At 45.7% G+C, this 16,708-nt stretch overlaps 1 protein-coding gene across 2 annotated transcripts in view; it reads left to right on the top strand.

Moving 5' to 3' along the window:
* Window positions 1-16,708, top strand: part of ITPR3 (inositol 1,4,5-trisphosphate receptor type 3) — a 98,635-nt gene that overhangs the window by 70,560 nt on the left and 11,367 nt on the right. For both annotated transcript variants that reach the window (XM_081009954.1, XM_081009955.1), the window contains exons 31-47: window positions 752-1,003; window positions 1,732-1,857; window positions 3,122-3,247; window positions 4,399-4,519; window positions 4,860-5,044; window positions 5,419-5,567; window positions 6,359-6,467; window positions 7,256-7,346; window positions 8,059-8,228; window positions 9,498-9,672; window positions 10,479-10,663; window positions 10,784-10,984; window positions 11,181-11,291; window positions 11,683-11,778; window positions 12,977-13,078; window positions 13,878-13,964; window positions 15,896-16,006. In XM_081009954.1, the coding sequence (XP_080866080.1) occupies window positions 752-1,003; window positions 1,732-1,857; window positions 3,122-3,247; window positions 4,399-4,519; window positions 4,860-5,044; window positions 5,419-5,567; window positions 6,359-6,467; window positions 7,256-7,346; window positions 8,059-8,228; window positions 9,498-9,672; window positions 10,479-10,663; window positions 10,784-10,984; window positions 11,181-11,291; window positions 11,683-11,778; window positions 12,977-13,078; window positions 13,878-13,964; window positions 15,896-16,006 (2,397 nt within the window). The remainder of the gene's footprint in view (window positions 1-751; window positions 1,004-1,731; window positions 1,858-3,121; window positions 3,248-4,398; window positions 4,520-4,859; window positions 5,045-5,418; window positions 5,568-6,358; window positions 6,468-7,255; window positions 7,347-8,058; window positions 8,229-9,497; window positions 9,673-10,478; window positions 10,664-10,783; window positions 10,985-11,180; window positions 11,292-11,682; window positions 11,779-12,976; window positions 13,079-13,877; window positions 13,965-15,895; window positions 16,007-16,708) is intronic.

The raw sequence follows: 16,708 nt of genomic DNA, 5'->3' as shown, positions 1-16,708 counted from the left end.
ACAATGCACAGGCCTGAATAGCTGCTGTCTGACTATAACGGCTTTTTAAAAAAGAAGTAAGGAAGATGCTGTGACAACCAGCATCAATGCCAGCATCAGCCTTGGTGGGTTGCATGTTTGCTTGTGCAGCCCAAGTGCTGATGCAGGGACTGTTTAGCTGCCACCATCACCTACTGCTTTCTGGGTGATCATTTGGGGGCCCAGGATCTTGAGCTCCACCTCTAGCTATAGTGCTGCCCCTACCTCTCAGTATAGTATTGATCCCTATTGAGCCTGAGACTATGAGCTTTCCAGCTTGGGCTTCATTTTTCAGACTGATTGTGAAATTATACGAGAGGAAAACGGAACACTTAGTGTATAAGCAATGAGGAAGAGGGACTTCCCCATCCAGGAGATGCAATCACCATGACTACTGTGCTGTAAAATTGCCATCCTCTCATTGTATCTCAGGTCCTTAGAATTATATTCTCTTTTGGATGAGGCATTCCTCTTTAGCTCTACCATAGCCTATATACAGGTGCAGTGGGGATGGAGAGGGGCTCAAAAGTACTATTTTTTTGCAGATGTTTGCCAACCTTTTGGAGCAGGGATGAGGAACCTGTGGGCTTCAGCCTCCATTGCTCCCAATCATCACGGCCAATCAATGTTCAGGGGTGTTGGGAGTTGAAGTCCTGCAACACCTAGAGAACCACAGATTAGCCACTTTTGTTTCTGGGCTGTGTTGCTTAGCCTCTTTGTCCTTTTCCCACAGCTGACCAATGCTGGGGATGACGTGGTGGTGTTTTACAACGATAAGGCCTCCCTAGCCAACATGTTGGAGATGATGACAGCAGCCCGGGACGGAGTAGAGGAGAACAGCCCCCTCATGTACCACATCTCCCTGGTGGATCTGCTGGCAGCCTGTGCTGAAGGCAAAAACGTCTACACAGAAATCAAGTGCACCTCTCTCCTCCCCTTGGAGGACGTGGTGCGAGTGGTCACTCACGAAGACTGCATCACGGAGGTGAGGGCAGGATGTGGGCAGCTGCTTGAGGTGCAGGCGCTGAAAGGCTGTGGCTTTGTGGTTGTTCCTGTATTCCAGGTTGCTGCCCTTCTAGGGAGAGTCACGATTCCAAACAAAGGAAAATCTGCTTTTCAAATGCATGTGAGATGGTTATTCCCCAGTGTGATGTGGTGGATAGTGTCAGGAATGAACCATTCCCTGCTTGGCCATGATACCCACTGGGCAACCTTATAGCCAGTCACTGTAAGAATAAGCAGCATCCTTCTGGATCAGGCCAGGGGTCCATCAAACCAGCGCCTTGCTTCCTACTGGCCAGCCAGTTGCCTCTGAAGAGCCAGCAAGCAGACCATGAAGGCAATATTTGTCTCTTGCTATTGGTCTCCAGTAACTGCTACGCGGTGGCATAATTCCTCTGATTATGGAAGCTTCATTTGGCCATCAGGAAGTCTAATCTTCATCATGGAGTTGTAAGAATGCATCTTGGGCACCCTTTGCTCTTTGCAGCAGAGTGTTTAGATGCTGAAGTAGCCCCCTTTTTTTGGCTCAAACCCCCCTTTTCCGTGTTCTTGTACAGATGTGGATGGGGGTTCAGAGAAGTATTGGGGGTACCAATATAAACAAAGATGCTCTTATGAAGTCTGAAGGGATAAGTGTGGAGGTTTCTTGCCTTGCCTCTTCTCATCCCACTCCAGGCAGGGGCTTCTGACCCATCCCTTCTTCTCTTTCAGGTGAAGATTGCTTACGTCAACTTTGTCAACCATTGCTACGTGGACACAGAGGTGGAGATGAAGGAGATCTACACTAGCAACCACATCTGGACACTGTTTGAGAACTTCACTCTTGACATGGCCAGGGCAAGTGTTGGTACCTAAATAGCGTGGCTGGGATAATGGGACTAGGGAGAGAGGTTCCCACTGCCCTTTGTGAAAAGGAAGTCCTTTTGCTCATAGCATAAGCCTGATGTTTCGCTGATGGCAGTTATATGAACAGCTAGTTAGCTGAAGAATTGGCGGAAGGAGGAAGTGTCACACAACACCTCATCCATCTGTAGAATTCATTGCTGAAGGTGCTTTGTTGGCCATTAGCAAAAATAGCTGTTTTATTAAAACAGAAACAAAAACAATGGGATTTAGTGACCACATGTGACAGATGGGTCTATTAGTGGCGCTTAGCCATGATGAAAAGGCAGGGTGGCATTAATGCAAGAATGAGCAGAAAGAACCTCAGAGGAGCACTAAATATAATTTATGGAACCCAGTGTGTTTTTGATTACAGTTTTCATTTGGGGCGCTGTAAAACAAAACAGTGCTCTGTATTTTCTTTGTGCTTAGTTGCAAATGGATTAGCTGTAATAGCCAGCATCACTTCAGAGTTTGAAGACGGTAAACCTCTGGCTACCAAATGCCGGAGGCTGTCAGGAGGGAATAGATATCCCTGATATGCCCTGCTTGTGAACTTCCCTTTGGCATGTGGCCAGCTGGAAGGTAGAATGCTGAGCTAGATGGTCTTGGCTCTTCATTACTGTTCAGTGTGCTGGAGCTGGTATGCCGTCCTCCAAGCAGGACGCTGTTTTATTGTCCTTGTGTTTCGTCTGACGAGAAATTGCTTCCTCAAATTATAATGTGCCATTATGACTGTAGGCAATGCACATTTGTTCCTGCTTGGCAGTATGCCCCAAGGCTAGGAACTCCCAAGCCAGGGCCTACTATTACAGAATACTGGTAATTCATGGTAGAGGCAAACTTTGCACAGTTCCCTGACTTTGGGGTTAGGGAAGGAGATGCCAGTCTTCTGACTCACAGATGCCACCTGGACTCTGGAAATATTATCTCCATGCTCTGTTTTCTGGTCCCATGAGCTATAATCCACTGCCTCAACAGTTCTGGTGGAATGGTGGCACTAAAAGCATGAGCTGAGGAATCTCAAACTGAGAACTTGTCTCAGCCACAAACTCATTAGGTGGCCTGAAGGAGGCCACTCAGCCACAGCCTCTTATCTGCAATGGGAGGATGATAATAATATCAACCTACCTTATAGGGTTGTAGTTAGGATTGCTAAGATAATGTTGAAGGAGTGCTTTGAAAAGTGAAGTACTGTTTTTCATCTCCATCTTCACAGGTGTGCAAGAAGCGTGAGAAGCGCCTGGCAGATCCCTCTTTGGAGAAGTATGTACTCACTGTGGTGCTGGACACAATCCATGCTTTTTTCAGCTCTCCTTTCTCTGAGAACAGCACCTCACTACAGGTACAAATGGGTAGCTTCAGTTCTCAAATCCGTTCCAGTGTAGGACCATAATTGTGAACTGGGAAGGATGTCACTGGTCCCAGTACTTCTAAGGAACAAGATTTGCAGTATAATTCTGTGTCTACATAGGCCAGCTGTAGCATGCCTTTCCCTTCTCTTCTGAGGGACAGATGCATTCATAAGGTGAATGCCACTTGGCTTGGCCTATACTTTGTCAGCTAAAAAGGTATTTGAGAAGCTCAGTGTCACCTGCTGAAGCAGAAGTAGAATATTCTCCATAGCTAAAAATTAGGATTCAGTTTGCACACTTTATATTATCATTCTTTCTTTCACTCCCACTTGAATCAGGATAGCAATCAGCAATTGAGTGGATCCTCAACTCAAGTTTAGAATCGAAAAACAAAACCACTGTAAGAGGTTGATTTGATAAGCTGCTGTTCTAAGGGTAACTAGACGAGTCAGTGGGAGATCCATGATTGGGTACCTTGCTTAGTTTTTTAAATGTAAATACAGCAAAATCAGATCAGGTCTGTGGAGGGTCGGTAGTGGCGCCCACCCTGTGGAACACCCTCCCATCAGATGTCAAGGAAATATACAACTATATGACTTTTAGAAGACATTTGAAGGCAGCCCTGTTTAGGGAAGTTTTTAATGTTTGATGTTTTATCGTGTTTTTAATATTCTGTTGGGAGCTGCCCAGAGTGGCTGGGGAAACCCAGCCAGATGGGCGGGGTATAAATATATTATTATTATTATTATTATTATTATTATTATTATTATTATTAATTTATTTCCCTTTTCACCTGACCTTTTCCCTAATCCAATTTGTGCATCCCCCACCTGCTGCTGCTAGCTTTGTGGGGAAAATATACTTTTTATGTTTCCCTCTGTGAGTTAAACTGCTACTTTGCAATTTTGATTTGGGAAAATGGTATGGAGGGAAAGGGTTAACCCTTCCCTAGTACCACAGCCCTGATCCTGTTCAGGCCTCCCCAGCTGCTGTTACATTCTTTTAAAAACTCCAGGATCTATGGATCACCTATAGTCTGATCTCATGGTCCCCTTGTCTCATTGTATCCAAATAGAAGCTGATACAGCAGTGTAAGCAATGTGCTGAAACAGTCCCCTTAAATGCCTCACCTCTCTTGCAGACCCACCAGACTATTGTGGTGCAGCTCCTCCAGTCTACCATGAGGCTCTTGGAGTGTCCTTGGCTGCAGCAGCAACACAAGGGCTCAGTGGAAGCTTGCATACGCACGCTGGCTATGGTTGGTAAGGAACTGTCTTGGGCTGAGTGAGTCAGGGGGACTGTCTGGGCTTTGTCCCCTGTGGTCAACATGAGGAAAAGCCATCAGACCTACATCCTTGAGTCCTCTAGTTTGGCTGGACTACAGACCTTCTCTCCTTGCAGTTATTTAGGAACCTGAGATCTTGCATGGCTGAAATTCCTACCAGAGGTGGCCAGCTGGGGTCTCCAACATGGGGTCTACTAGTTCTTCACAGAAGGCTTGGCATGGGTGATCTGCCAGAACCAAGGCTGTGGGATATCACCCAGGTTCCCTGGGTGTACCTTGAGATGCCTTCCTTGTTTGTAAGCCTTTTCTCCTTTCAGCCAAGAGCCGCTCCATTGCGTTACCCATGGACCTTGATGCCCACGTCAGCTCCCTGCTGAACAGTGCCTCCATCAGCAATGCACAGAGGAATGCCTCCAGCTACAAGACAGCTTCACGTACTTTCCCTCGGGTCTCAGCAACAACCAACCAGTGGGACTATAAAAACATCATTGAGAAGCTGCAGGTAGGGACTGAGAAGAGGTCTTGTTTGGAAGGTATCCAGGGTGTGCTTCTCCCCAAGGAAGGGCTTAGGGTGCTCTTCTGTCAGAAATAAAAATCTGAACGCCATTCTGAGGAAACTCCCAATTCTGTTGACAGCCTTTCTGAAGCCTGCATAAATGGCAGCTCTGATCTTTCGTATACTTGATACTCTGGTTGTGCCCACACATTTTCAGGTTTCTCTTTGCAGGCTTCAAAACTAGAAACTTGCACCTTCCTTTTTCTACAAAAGCCAAGATATTCAGGATGCTGAATTCTGCACTCAGTAACAGATTACGCTGCAGCATAATCTCATCTAGCTGCATCTAGCTTTGCCCTGACGAGACTGTGCTTTTCCAGGACATCATCAATTCCTTGGAGGAGCGCTTGCAGCCCCTGGTAGAAGCTGAACTTTCAGTCCTGGTGGACGTCTTGCACCGCCCAGAACTGCTTTTCATGGAAGGCACGGAAGCCTACCAGCGTTGCGAAAGTGGCGGTTTCCTTTCCAAGTAAGTGGGTCTTGGAAGACAGATTCTGGAGAGTGATCTGGGACAGGTTGGTAGTGACATTGTGGTTAGGGTAGCACATGAGTGGGGCTTTTACACTGCCTCAACCTCCCTGCTGCCCCCCCCCCCCATCTTGGTACTGCCATCTTGGTGATGCTGCTGCTGCTGAGAAGCCAGGTCTGCAATAGTGTCCTGCCCTGCCGGCTACTCCTGGGAGTGGGCGGCGCTGTGGTCTAAACCACTGAGCCTCTTGGGCTTGCTGATTGGAAGGTAGGTGGTTCGAATCCCCGCAACGGAATGAGCTCCCGTTGCTCTGTCCCACCTCCTGCCAACCTAGCAATTCAAAAGCATGCCAGTGCAAGTAGATAAATAAGGTACTGCTGTGGCGGGAAAGTAAATGGTGTTTCCGTGCGCTCTGGTTTCCATCATGGTGTTCCGTTGCACCAGAAGCAGTTTAGTCATGCTGGCCACATGACCCAGAAAGCTGTCTGTGGACAAATGCTGGCTTCCTCGGCCTGAAAGCAAGATGAGCGCCACAACCCCACAGTCGCTTTTGACTGGACTTAACCGCCCAGGGGTCCTTTACCTATTTTACTTTTTACTCCTGGAAGGAGGAGATAAAAAGTGCTGGCTGGCATGAAAGAATTAAAGGCTTTGAGACTTGGTTGGCAAGAATGATGTGGCCTGTGGACTTGTCTAGTTAGGAACAGGGTCCTTGGTATTTTGTAACATTCCTTGTGGGTGGGTGTGCATACTGGTAGTGGAAATGAGAGGAATTCTTCTTGTGTTGCTAGATTGGTCCAGCACACCAAAGACCTGATGGAAAGTGAGGAGAAGCTTTGCATTAAGGTGCTGAGGACACTGCAGCAGATGCTGATGAAGAGGAACAAATATGGAGAGAGGGTGAGTGGCTGAGGAGGTTTGGGCTCACATATAAGGTACCTCCACAGCAAACTCACTTTTTCAGTCTGTTTTCCCTGGTAGGCTTTCTGGGCAAAGAGCCAGACCTGTTTTACCACGTTCTGAGAGGATCCCCCATCTTCATAACAAGGCACTGCATCTTGTAACTACACAAAAACTGTCCAGTCACTGCTTTTTCACAGAGTTTAACTCATTCACTGAGAGCCTGAATGAAATGGATCATTAATATTAAAGACTTAGGAGGAGTTCTGCTGGCTCAAACCAAAGGTCTATGCAGTCCAGCATCTTGTTCCTTACAGTGGTCAGCTTTCTTCCATACTTGCCTACTGGAACCTTAGGATCCTCTTTGGAGGCCCTGCTCCAGGTGCCTCCACTAAATGAAGTAAGGGAGTAATTCTCGGGGAGAGGGCCTTTTTGGTAGTGGCACCACTGTTATGGATCAGCTTTTCAAATGAGGTTGCTTGGCATCATCTTTGTTAACTTTTGAGTGCCAGGTGGATACCTTTCTATTTACCTAAGCCTTCTAAACCAGTTATTGGGCCTCTTGGTTTTTTAATCCATGTTTTTAATCTTGGAGGGTGTTGTTTGTTCTGTTTATTTTAAATATTTGTTTAATTTTGACTTTGCTTTTATGCTTTATATTTTTTTCCTTTCTCCCCAGCCCCCTTTTTTAACTGTAAACCACCCAGATAGCTTTGTGTTATGGTTTGAAATACAAAAGATAATGATGATCATGATGAGCAGTTCCTCCCACTTCTTTCTCATGCCAGGGCAACACATTGAGGAAAATGCTTTTGTCTAATTATCTGCAAACCAAGAGGTCTGGCTCCAAAGGGGAGATTGTTGACCCTTCTGGAACTGGTAAGCAGTCTGCAGTTCTGGCTTTCATCTTCCTCATTCTTGTGTCATTTTCTCCCCATCCCTTCTCTGAGTCCCTTAAATCCATCTTCTGCCACTCAGGTGTGCAGGACACAGATATAGGATGGGCATTTCAGATGTTCTTGAAGGTGCACATGTTGGTTGCATCCAGCTTACTGTGGACCAGACTCTTGGTCCATCCAGCTCAGGGTTTCCTGGTGCAGACTAGCAGTGGCCCTCTCATGGTTTCAGCCCTGCCATGGCTTGGATCTGGGGCTTTCTATGTGCAGGGGATGTGCTCTACCACTGAGCCTTGGGCCTTACCTTCTGCTCTTCAAAGCTATCACTGTGAACCAGGGGGCTGTTTAGTATCCCTGGCCAAGCAGAGAGAAAACTGATGGATAGAGGAGCCAAGGTAGCAAATACTATTTGCAAATACAAATTATTCACTATCACCAGCTACTTAAGCTGATATGTAGCCCTTAATACAGTTTAATAGCATCAATGGTTTTTGCATCTTTTTGTGCTTGATTGGGCCAAAGTCACATAAACCGCCCGAGGGTAGTAATTAAATGGAGCACCGTATTTTTCCATGTCTGAGGGTGACACATTAACTATTGAATTAGCCTTCCTCCCTGTATTAGTTAAGTTATGATTTTTAAGCTGTTCGGCTGCCTCCATCTCCCTCTTCCCCTAATGTTCTTTTTGCCTACAGGCCAAGATCAGGATTGGTCAGTCATTGCTGCCATTCAGTGCCGGCTGGACAGAGAAGGGGCCACCAAGCTGGTGTCTGACCTCATAATGAACACCAAGAATGAGAAGATTTTTCAGGAAAGCATCCGCCTGGCCATACGGCTGCTGGACGGGGGCAACACAGAGATACAGGTTTGTGTCTGCAACGGCTTCCACTTAAGTTCAGATAACTACCCAAGTGCTCACTTTTTGCCTAGTGTAAATTCAGTTTAACTTCTAATGCCATACTGTGACTGTGGGGTACATATCTCAACCGTGGCAGGGACAGAGCTACCAAATTTGACTGTCCCATGGTATGATGTGATCCTGCGGCAACGACTTTGGGTGCCCCAGCAAGCGAGCACAAAACATGTTTGGTGGAATTAATCCTTAAAAAAATAATATTACATCAGTTGGTTGACTATATAATTGGAAGAAGGAATGAGTTGTAAGACATCTAGCCAGATTTCTTTAAAATCGTACCCTTGAGATGCCTAACTGTAGTACAGTGGTACCTCTACTTATGAACGCGATCCATTCGGGGTGCTGTTCACACCCTGATAAGTCCGTAAGTAGAGCACCGCTACTGCGCGTAGCATGCAGATTGTTTCTGCGCGTGCGGCGAACCCAGAAGTAAACACTTCCGGGTTTGCCGCGTTCGTAACCTGAAAGTTACGTAACCAGAGCGGTACGGAACTAGAGGTATGACTGTAATAGATTTTCTTAAACAACTTTTGCTCCCTCTACTGTGCATCTTTAAAATAGCATGTTGTGACAACATTTGACTTTATCATTAACATTCCTTTATTGTAGAAACCTGATCTGGGCATAACTAACTTTGAAAGGCACATATCCAACTTTGTTCTAATTTAAGCTTTTCTAAAAGTTTTTGAAAAGCTGATGGGAGTATAATTTTCCTCAACTATAACATGAATCATAAATCTTGTAAGATTCTAACTTCCCTACCTCTGGGGGAAATTGTTGATGAAGCATGATGTCATATTATAAATCTGATGGTGCAGACCAAACCATGGACTTCCTCTGCTGGGTATCCTTCTTTTCATTGTGGTCATTATTCTTTTCCTTCTTGATACAATCTGGAAAATGTTAATTTAGTATGAGTCTGGCTTGTGGAAATCTGCAGGATAGGAATTTGTGTTGTGACCATCAGATCCCAATTGTAATATGAAACCTGAGCTGCCTGTCAGAAGACCTTGTGATTGCTAAAGGTAATCCAGATGGCCTTGGAAGAAATGGTCGGTCCTAGCAGGATAAGAACAGAACAGGAGCCCCACTGGATCAGGCCAAAGGCCCATTAATCCAACACCCTGCTCTTTTGCAACGGCTTCCCAAATGCTTATGGGAAGCCTGCAAGGTCTAAGTGTCTAACCACTGTCCCTGTTCCTCCCACCCTTTTTGAAGAAATCATTCTATAACTTGATGACGGGTGACAAGAAGTCAGAAAAGTTCTTCAAAGTTCTGCATGACCGAATGAAGAAAGCTCAGCAGGAAGTCAAGTCTACAGTGACTGTGAACATGAGTGATATTGGCAACAAACCTCGTGAGGACAAAGACTCCCCAGACCATACCAGCAAAGGTATGTGGAAACCCAGTTTATTCTGGGCTCACCAGAGCCTGTGACAGCAGAGAGGAGCCTGTGGTTTATGGGTCGCATGTAACCCTCAACCTCATGTGGATGACGAGAAGAGAGACAGAGAGACAGAAGTGCCCTAACCACTCTTTGCTCTAACCCGCTCCCCCACATGCTGACTTTGGCCCTGCCCATCACCAGCAAGCATTCCCCCATAGATTACTCCTGAAAGAATGCAGACCTCCATGGTAAAATAAAGGTTCCTTGCACTGAGAAACAGTATGGGTGCAAATTTTTTATCTCTTTAAGCCTCTTAAAATTTTTTTTTAATCTTTAAGCCAGCTCCCTCAGCATTCTGCAAGTGTAAGGTTAACTTGGTCCTTAATAAACTAAAGCTCCAGGAAACACCCAGCTTAGATGAAAGGCTGTCTGTCATCCAGGCTGGCAATAACTATATTAGGGAAACACCTAATTACTGGGGGCAGGGATCCTTGGTGTGTGTCACTGTTGCCAGCCTAAACCACATGGTATCTCGGCTTCCTGGTAGAAGCCATGCTCCAGGACAGCAAAATGGGTGAGCCTTCTGTCAGTACATTACAAAGTCTTCAGTGGCCGTGTCTTCCAGAGTGTCAAAAAGGGGACATCACTTGAGCTGCTGGGTGATGCTTACAGGAAGGGAGAGGCTCAGTGGAACAAAGGGGGATGCCTGTTGGGGGTTCTTTTTCTGAAGAGTCAGACTGGCTTTAGGCCTTCCAGACAGGTTGCCACAGCTCATATGCTAAGCCAGTGATCAAGTGTTGATTTCCTTGCAGAACGAGTCACATCTTTCATGCTGCCCAGCGCCCCATCCCGTTATCCAATGGGTGTAGGGCTCCGGACTGGCCATGATGCAAGGGATAGAAACCAAAGCAATGAAATGGGTGTGTCTGTCTTGATCATGGAGCCAATTCTTCGCTTCCTGCAGCTGCTGTGTGAGAATCATAACCGGGATCTCCAGGTGGGCATCCTGCACTGAAATGGGTCCCTTCTGCAGCACATCTCATATCCAAGTGATGTCTGCTGTTGAAAAGATGCCCGCCACTGAGATGCCTCTTAAACTCTGCTCTTGGTTTCACAGAACTTCCTCCGCTGTCAGAACAATAAAACCAACTACAATCTGGTGTGTGAAACCCTGCAGTTTCTGGATATTATGTGTGGTAGTACCACAGGACGGCTGGGCTTGTTGGGCCTCTACATCAATGAATACAACGTGGCCCTCATCACCCAGACTCTGGAGACACTGACAGAATATTGCCAGGGACCCTGTCATGAGAACCAGGTAACCCCAACTGACTTGTGGATAAAATCACATTGCTTCATAATCCAGTGAAATCGTGAGTTCACCTTGATTCACACACTCAGAATATGGAGATGCTGGATAAAGCATCAATTTTTATGTCTCAGCATTTGAATAGGAGCAGAGATTTGGAGTCGGCTGTGAACCAGTTGAGTAACTCCCTTGTATTAACCCACAGAGCTGCATTGTGACCCATGAGTCAAACGGCATAGACATCATCACAGCCCTGATCCTCAATGACATCAGCCCCCTCTGCAAGTACCGAATGGACTTGGTTCTTCAGCTAAAGGTAGATGGCTTGGCTGGAAATGTGGTGATGGGACAGGGAGGGATGGGAGATATGGGATGGCAAGAGATGCTTCATGTTGGGGGTTGACTTCCTGCATGCAACTATTTCATGGTCAGACTAGAACGTATTTGAATGTGATCATTCTAGCTCTTTGCGCCAAAACAGGGTTTTGCATGCACCAAGCTTCTTCTGCTTCCTGCCTCTCAAATACTGCCCACCCAGTCATAGTATGTATTGGTTCCTCCTTGCTCTCCCTCATCCCTTTGGAATCCTGACTTCTCTTGTAGCTTTGATGGAGGATTGATCCTTTGCAGAGTGAGTGCGCTCTAGATACGTGGTGTGTTGAAACCATCTATCTTTACTGCAGTAGCTTTTGTTTGTTTGTTATTAGGACAATGCCTCCAAGCTTTTGCTGGCCCTGATGGAGAGCAGGCATGACAGTGAGAATGCTGAGAGGATTCTCATCAGCCTTCGTCCTCAGGAATTGGTAAGAAGGTTGAGGGGCCTGGGATAGCTCTGTGTGGTCTTTCCTGCTTTTGAGAGATCTCTTGCTCTTCAAATCATTATTGAAATAAAGGGGACCTGGAATTGTGTGGAGCACAATTGGGATATAGGACATCCATCCTTTAAGCAGCTTCTCATCCTCCTCTTTATCAGCTTTGCAGTTCCCTCTTGACAGAGCCTTGTAGAAATATAACCTGTTTTACTTCACGTACGTGGAATCCATTTGCTCCTAAGTAACTGGTCTTAGTCTGCACCATGTTAGATGGGTACCATCTCTGAGCACTCTTCAGACAATATGCCAGCTACCTTGCTCCTTGGCAAATTCAGCAGAGGGACCAAGAGAATAATAGATTATAGCAGGGGTGTGGAACATTTTTCAACCTGAGGACTGCATTTCCTTGCTGGCAACATTTTGGAAGCCTCATGCCAATGGTGGGTAGAGTTTGAGGCAGGAGCAGGCAGAGCAATGGATGTGACTCGGCAAAAGCCCAAGGTTTCTGTACCCACGTATCTTCTTCTTCCAACAAGACAAACCACACACTCTGTCCCAGTTCCAAGAACACATTCCAGGCAGGCAAAAGCCCTCAAGGAGGGCGCGAAGCAGGGTCTGTGAGGGACATGGCGTGGGAACAGGGGAAGTGACCTGAGGAGAGTGGACATGGCCTCGGGAGATCCCTCACGCCCAGTAAATAGGCCTGGAAGGGTCTTCATCAACTCACAAGCCTGAGGTTTGCCCAGAGACCATAATACAGTAGGGTCAAAATTGAGACACTAGCTGGTCAGTTGACGAACATTTGCCTTGCTGCCCTTTGGTTTCCATACTACTTGGAAACATTTGGCAAAGACTAGAATGGAATAAGGGGTTGGTGAGGTGGGTTGGAATTTGTGGACTCTAGGATGGGGCAGCTATGTGGGAGGGAAAAAGACTCAGGGCATTATTTTCAACCCTTCTGGATTCTGAGATTTTTAGTCCATTTCTCTACAAGAGCTAGTAACAGGAAGGCTGTGTGTTTTCTTATTAAAAATGAAAGCTGTGATTCTCAGGACACCAAATTCTTCACAGAATAGCAGATTCTCTGCTCATACGGCAAGCCTACCTGTTTACTATGCTATTGCTATAGCCTTGCCTATAGCAGATTCCTGCTTTAGTGACCAGGACTTATGTTTGAAATATTTCACAGGTTGATGTCATTAAGAAAGCCTATGTTCAAGAAGAAGAGTGTGAGAACTCTGATGTTTCTCCTCGGGAAGTTGGACACAACATCTACATTTTAGCCCTACAGGTATCCTTTGTATGAATGCTTTACTGCTTGATAAAGATTCCTTTCCCTTTTCCTAGGCACTGGTGCCCTTGAGGATGAAGGATGGATTAGAAAGGGTTGCTCTTCCCACATTCTCCCCCCAGACCAATTAAAATAGTTTCTCAAGCACAACATTGGAAGATTTCAGCCTCAGTTGATATGTGGATGGAGCTGCAGTCTTGACCCGCATGCAGTACAACACACTTCCAACAGAAAGAAATAGACATCTGGGGTTTTGTTCTCTCTTCAAGTCCAAATCCACTTTACCCTTCAGTTTTTATTCCTTCTTTCTCCACACAAACCCAGATCAAGGAGGTACCTTGTTTTTTTTTGGTGTGTGTACCATACTCTCATCCCACAGCTCCATATAAACCTTTAAATGGGGAAGAGGAAGCAATGGTACAACTGATGGGCAGAGCAATTAAAAAATCCAATCTGCTGTGCTGGAGGGAGTTTAGATGTGATGGAGGTATCCCTCCACCCAGCCCGGCTTGGCTCTCCTAACCTTTGCTGTGGAGGTTGCTCCATCATTGGTGGGAAAGCCCTGCCAGCAAGGAGCATCCCAATGTTCCTGTCCAAATGATGGGCACAAGCGCTACTTTTGGTTGAACTGGTGATGTGCATTCTGAAAGGATGCACTGATGCAAAGACTTTTTTTTTAATGATTGTAACGGAGTGACATTAGGCTTCAAAGCAAACAAGCTTTCACCTATCCACAAATGACTTTGTAGTCAGCTGTTAGGCTCTGACAATTCAGTGTTTGTTTTCGTTATGTTTTCAGCTGTCTCGGCACAACAAGCAGCTCCAGCATCTCTTAAAACCTGTGAAACGAATTCAGGAGGAGGAGGAGGAAGGGATCTCTTCTATGGTATGTGTATGCTCCCTATTGAAACAGGAAGGTGCTTAGGAAGTACTGCTGACATATTGCATCAGTCCTGGTAAGGGGCAGTTCTGCAGCTGTTTCCCATAATTTAATTTTTCATCTGTTTACATTTTCCCATGAGGTGAAATGTGGAGATGGTGAAGCTACACAAGCCTTCAATGATCCAAATCCATAAGGATGTTAACTAAGGACACTGCTACTTTGTCAGTTTATAAAGGATTTTATTAAAACACTGTTGTAATGCTTTTGAGATGTTTTGTGCTAGTGAAACCAAGGGCTGTGATTGAGAAACATTTATGCCATGGAATGTTCACAAGCATTTATTTATTTTTAACTGCGGAGGTAGTGAAGCTGTCTACATCAGCATTTGGGCAAAGAGTCTGTTTGTGAGGGAAATCAAATAGTTTTCAGGGATTAAAACTGTGCACAGGCCCAAGGGCAATGTGGCTAAGGGAAGGAGGCAGAGTTGCCAGTGGACCAAAAAACAGAAACTTAAAGATAGGTAGAAGAGACAGAGGCTTTGGGAAAAGGTGGTCAAGGAAGAGAAGCAGATATGAAACAGAGCTGTGGGTTGCAGGCAAACTTCAAACATCACTGAGTGGCTGGATGGCTAGAGCATGGCAGTTGGCTCTACTTAAGAAACTTTACTCACTGTTGTGGAGGTACACACACATCAGAACAGGTTTGTGGACATATGCCTTATATTAGTGGCTATTTTTGTTGTATATATTATGATTTATATGGTGTTTTTACTGTTTGATTTTACTATTTGTTTTTGCTGTTTGACCCTGTTGGATTTGTTAGCTGCCCAGAATGACCCAAGGTGCATGGTTAAGAGTCAGGGTAGCCAGAGGGCACAGGAAGGAATAGGCAATGGCATAACAATAAAAGGTAAAAGAAAAAAGAAAAAAGATGAAGGACCCCTGGATGGTTAAGTCCAGTCAAAGGAGACTATAGGGTGTGGAGCTCATCTTGCTTCAGGCCGAGGGAGCTGGCACTTGTCCAGCTTTCTGGGTCATGTGGCCAGCATGACTAAACTGCGTCCGGCGTGACGGAAAGCAGAGCGCATGGAAATGCCGTTTACCTTCTCGCTGCAGTGGTACCTATTTATTTACTTGTGCTGCTATGCTTTCAAACTGCTAGGTTGGCAGGAGTTGCAGCAAAGCAATGGGAGCTCAACCCATCGTGGGGATTCAAACCGCCGACCTTCTGATTGCCAAGCCCAAGAGGCTCAGTGGTTTAGACCACAGGGCCACCCTCATCCCTGGGTTCACAATAGGTCACAGAGGCACAGAATGGAACAATGAAAGGGCGTTACTTCCTGGCCTTCAGATCAAGAACAGGGGGGAAAGCTTTTGAGCGATAGTATGTTACACCAGAAGAGGAAAAAAGAACCCCATACACCAAAGTAGGAAATCTACTGGATGATTGTACAGCTTTGTGTTGCTTTCCTGTGGGCATAGTGGTCTCTGGACACACTTTCCCTCACCTCCCGGTAGTTCTTTATACAGCAGTGCAGGTGAGTTTTCCCTGTGGTACAACCAACGTTCCTTTTATTTTTCAGAGATAGCCACATTGACTGCTTGGCTGTGAGCTTGTTTGCTCACATTGCACAGTCTAAGACCACAATCATTACCCAGTTATAATTCAATCTGTGTGTGGGGATTTATGGGCACTGATTTGTAATTTACAGATTAGTGGTCTTTGGCTGTTAATTAGTGTGCTGAATTGAATGGCTGTCTCCCAAGGGAAGCGCAGGCCCTGTCTACCCTGACTATATATGCTCCCCTCACCCCCCAGAGCTTGTCATACCTAGTAAATACAAGGAAATGTATTGCTAATACATAGCTGAAGGAGATTCCCCTCGGGCCTTTACAAGCTGAGGACATAGTATTTCCCCCTTCTCTTTCTCACAGCTCATTCTACACAACAAACAGCTGACCCAGATGCTGAAATCAACAACTCCTGTCCAAGAGGAAGAGGAAGATCCACTAGCGTATTATGAGAAGCACACATCCCAGATAGAGGTGGCGTTGACTTTTTCCATGGCTATCTCTACACGTTTTCAAATCTGCGTGTAATTATAATTTTTTGGGGTCATGTCTGGTATCTGGATTTCTCTATCAGATGATCTAAACGGTGTAATATACAGTTCTGCATTTCATTATCTAACAGCATGTGGATGACCTGCTCTGAAATCTCCGTAAGAGGCCTTGGATACTGTGATTCCAAGGCCTCCTCTGATTTGCCCTCACAAATGGCAAAAATGTACACCAGTTCTGAAATTAGCATTATTGTTTTCTCTTCCATTAGTGTCAATAGTGGGAAAACTACTTTTCATGAAAGCTGAATAAAGGCAGTACACAATAGAAAACCTCCAGCTCTGGCTGGTTTGAGCCAGTAGGCTTTAGGAAATGGTGGTTTCTCCTCTACAGAATTTCTCTCCTCATCCTCAACTTTAGGATGGCTCTATTAGCCACCAGAGCTGCTGCTTGTGCAGCTTTTAAGTTGCGTAACCAATTTTTCAAGAGCTCAGGCTCCTGCCTGTCAGCTGTCATCCCATTAGTTCTGCTTGAGTGTAAGGAATCGTGCCGGAATACACTAATGTAGCCTCCTCCCTTGTGACTAGCAAATCTCTTTGAAAAATGCCCTGTGGTTGACTCACTCAAGATTCCACCTAGTCATGTCCTTTCTCTACCTTATCCTGAGCCATATAAAAACCTTTATGA

This window comes from Podarcis pityusensis, assembly GCF_964106645.2.
Source record: "Podarcis pityusensis genome assembly, chromosome: 6".
Taxonomy (NCBI): Eukaryota; Metazoa; Chordata; class Lepidosauria; order Squamata; family Lacertidae; genus Podarcis; species Podarcis pityusensis.
The sequence above is the reverse complement of the archived record's forward strand: the minus strand, read 5'-3'. Positions and strand labels throughout refer to the sequence as shown.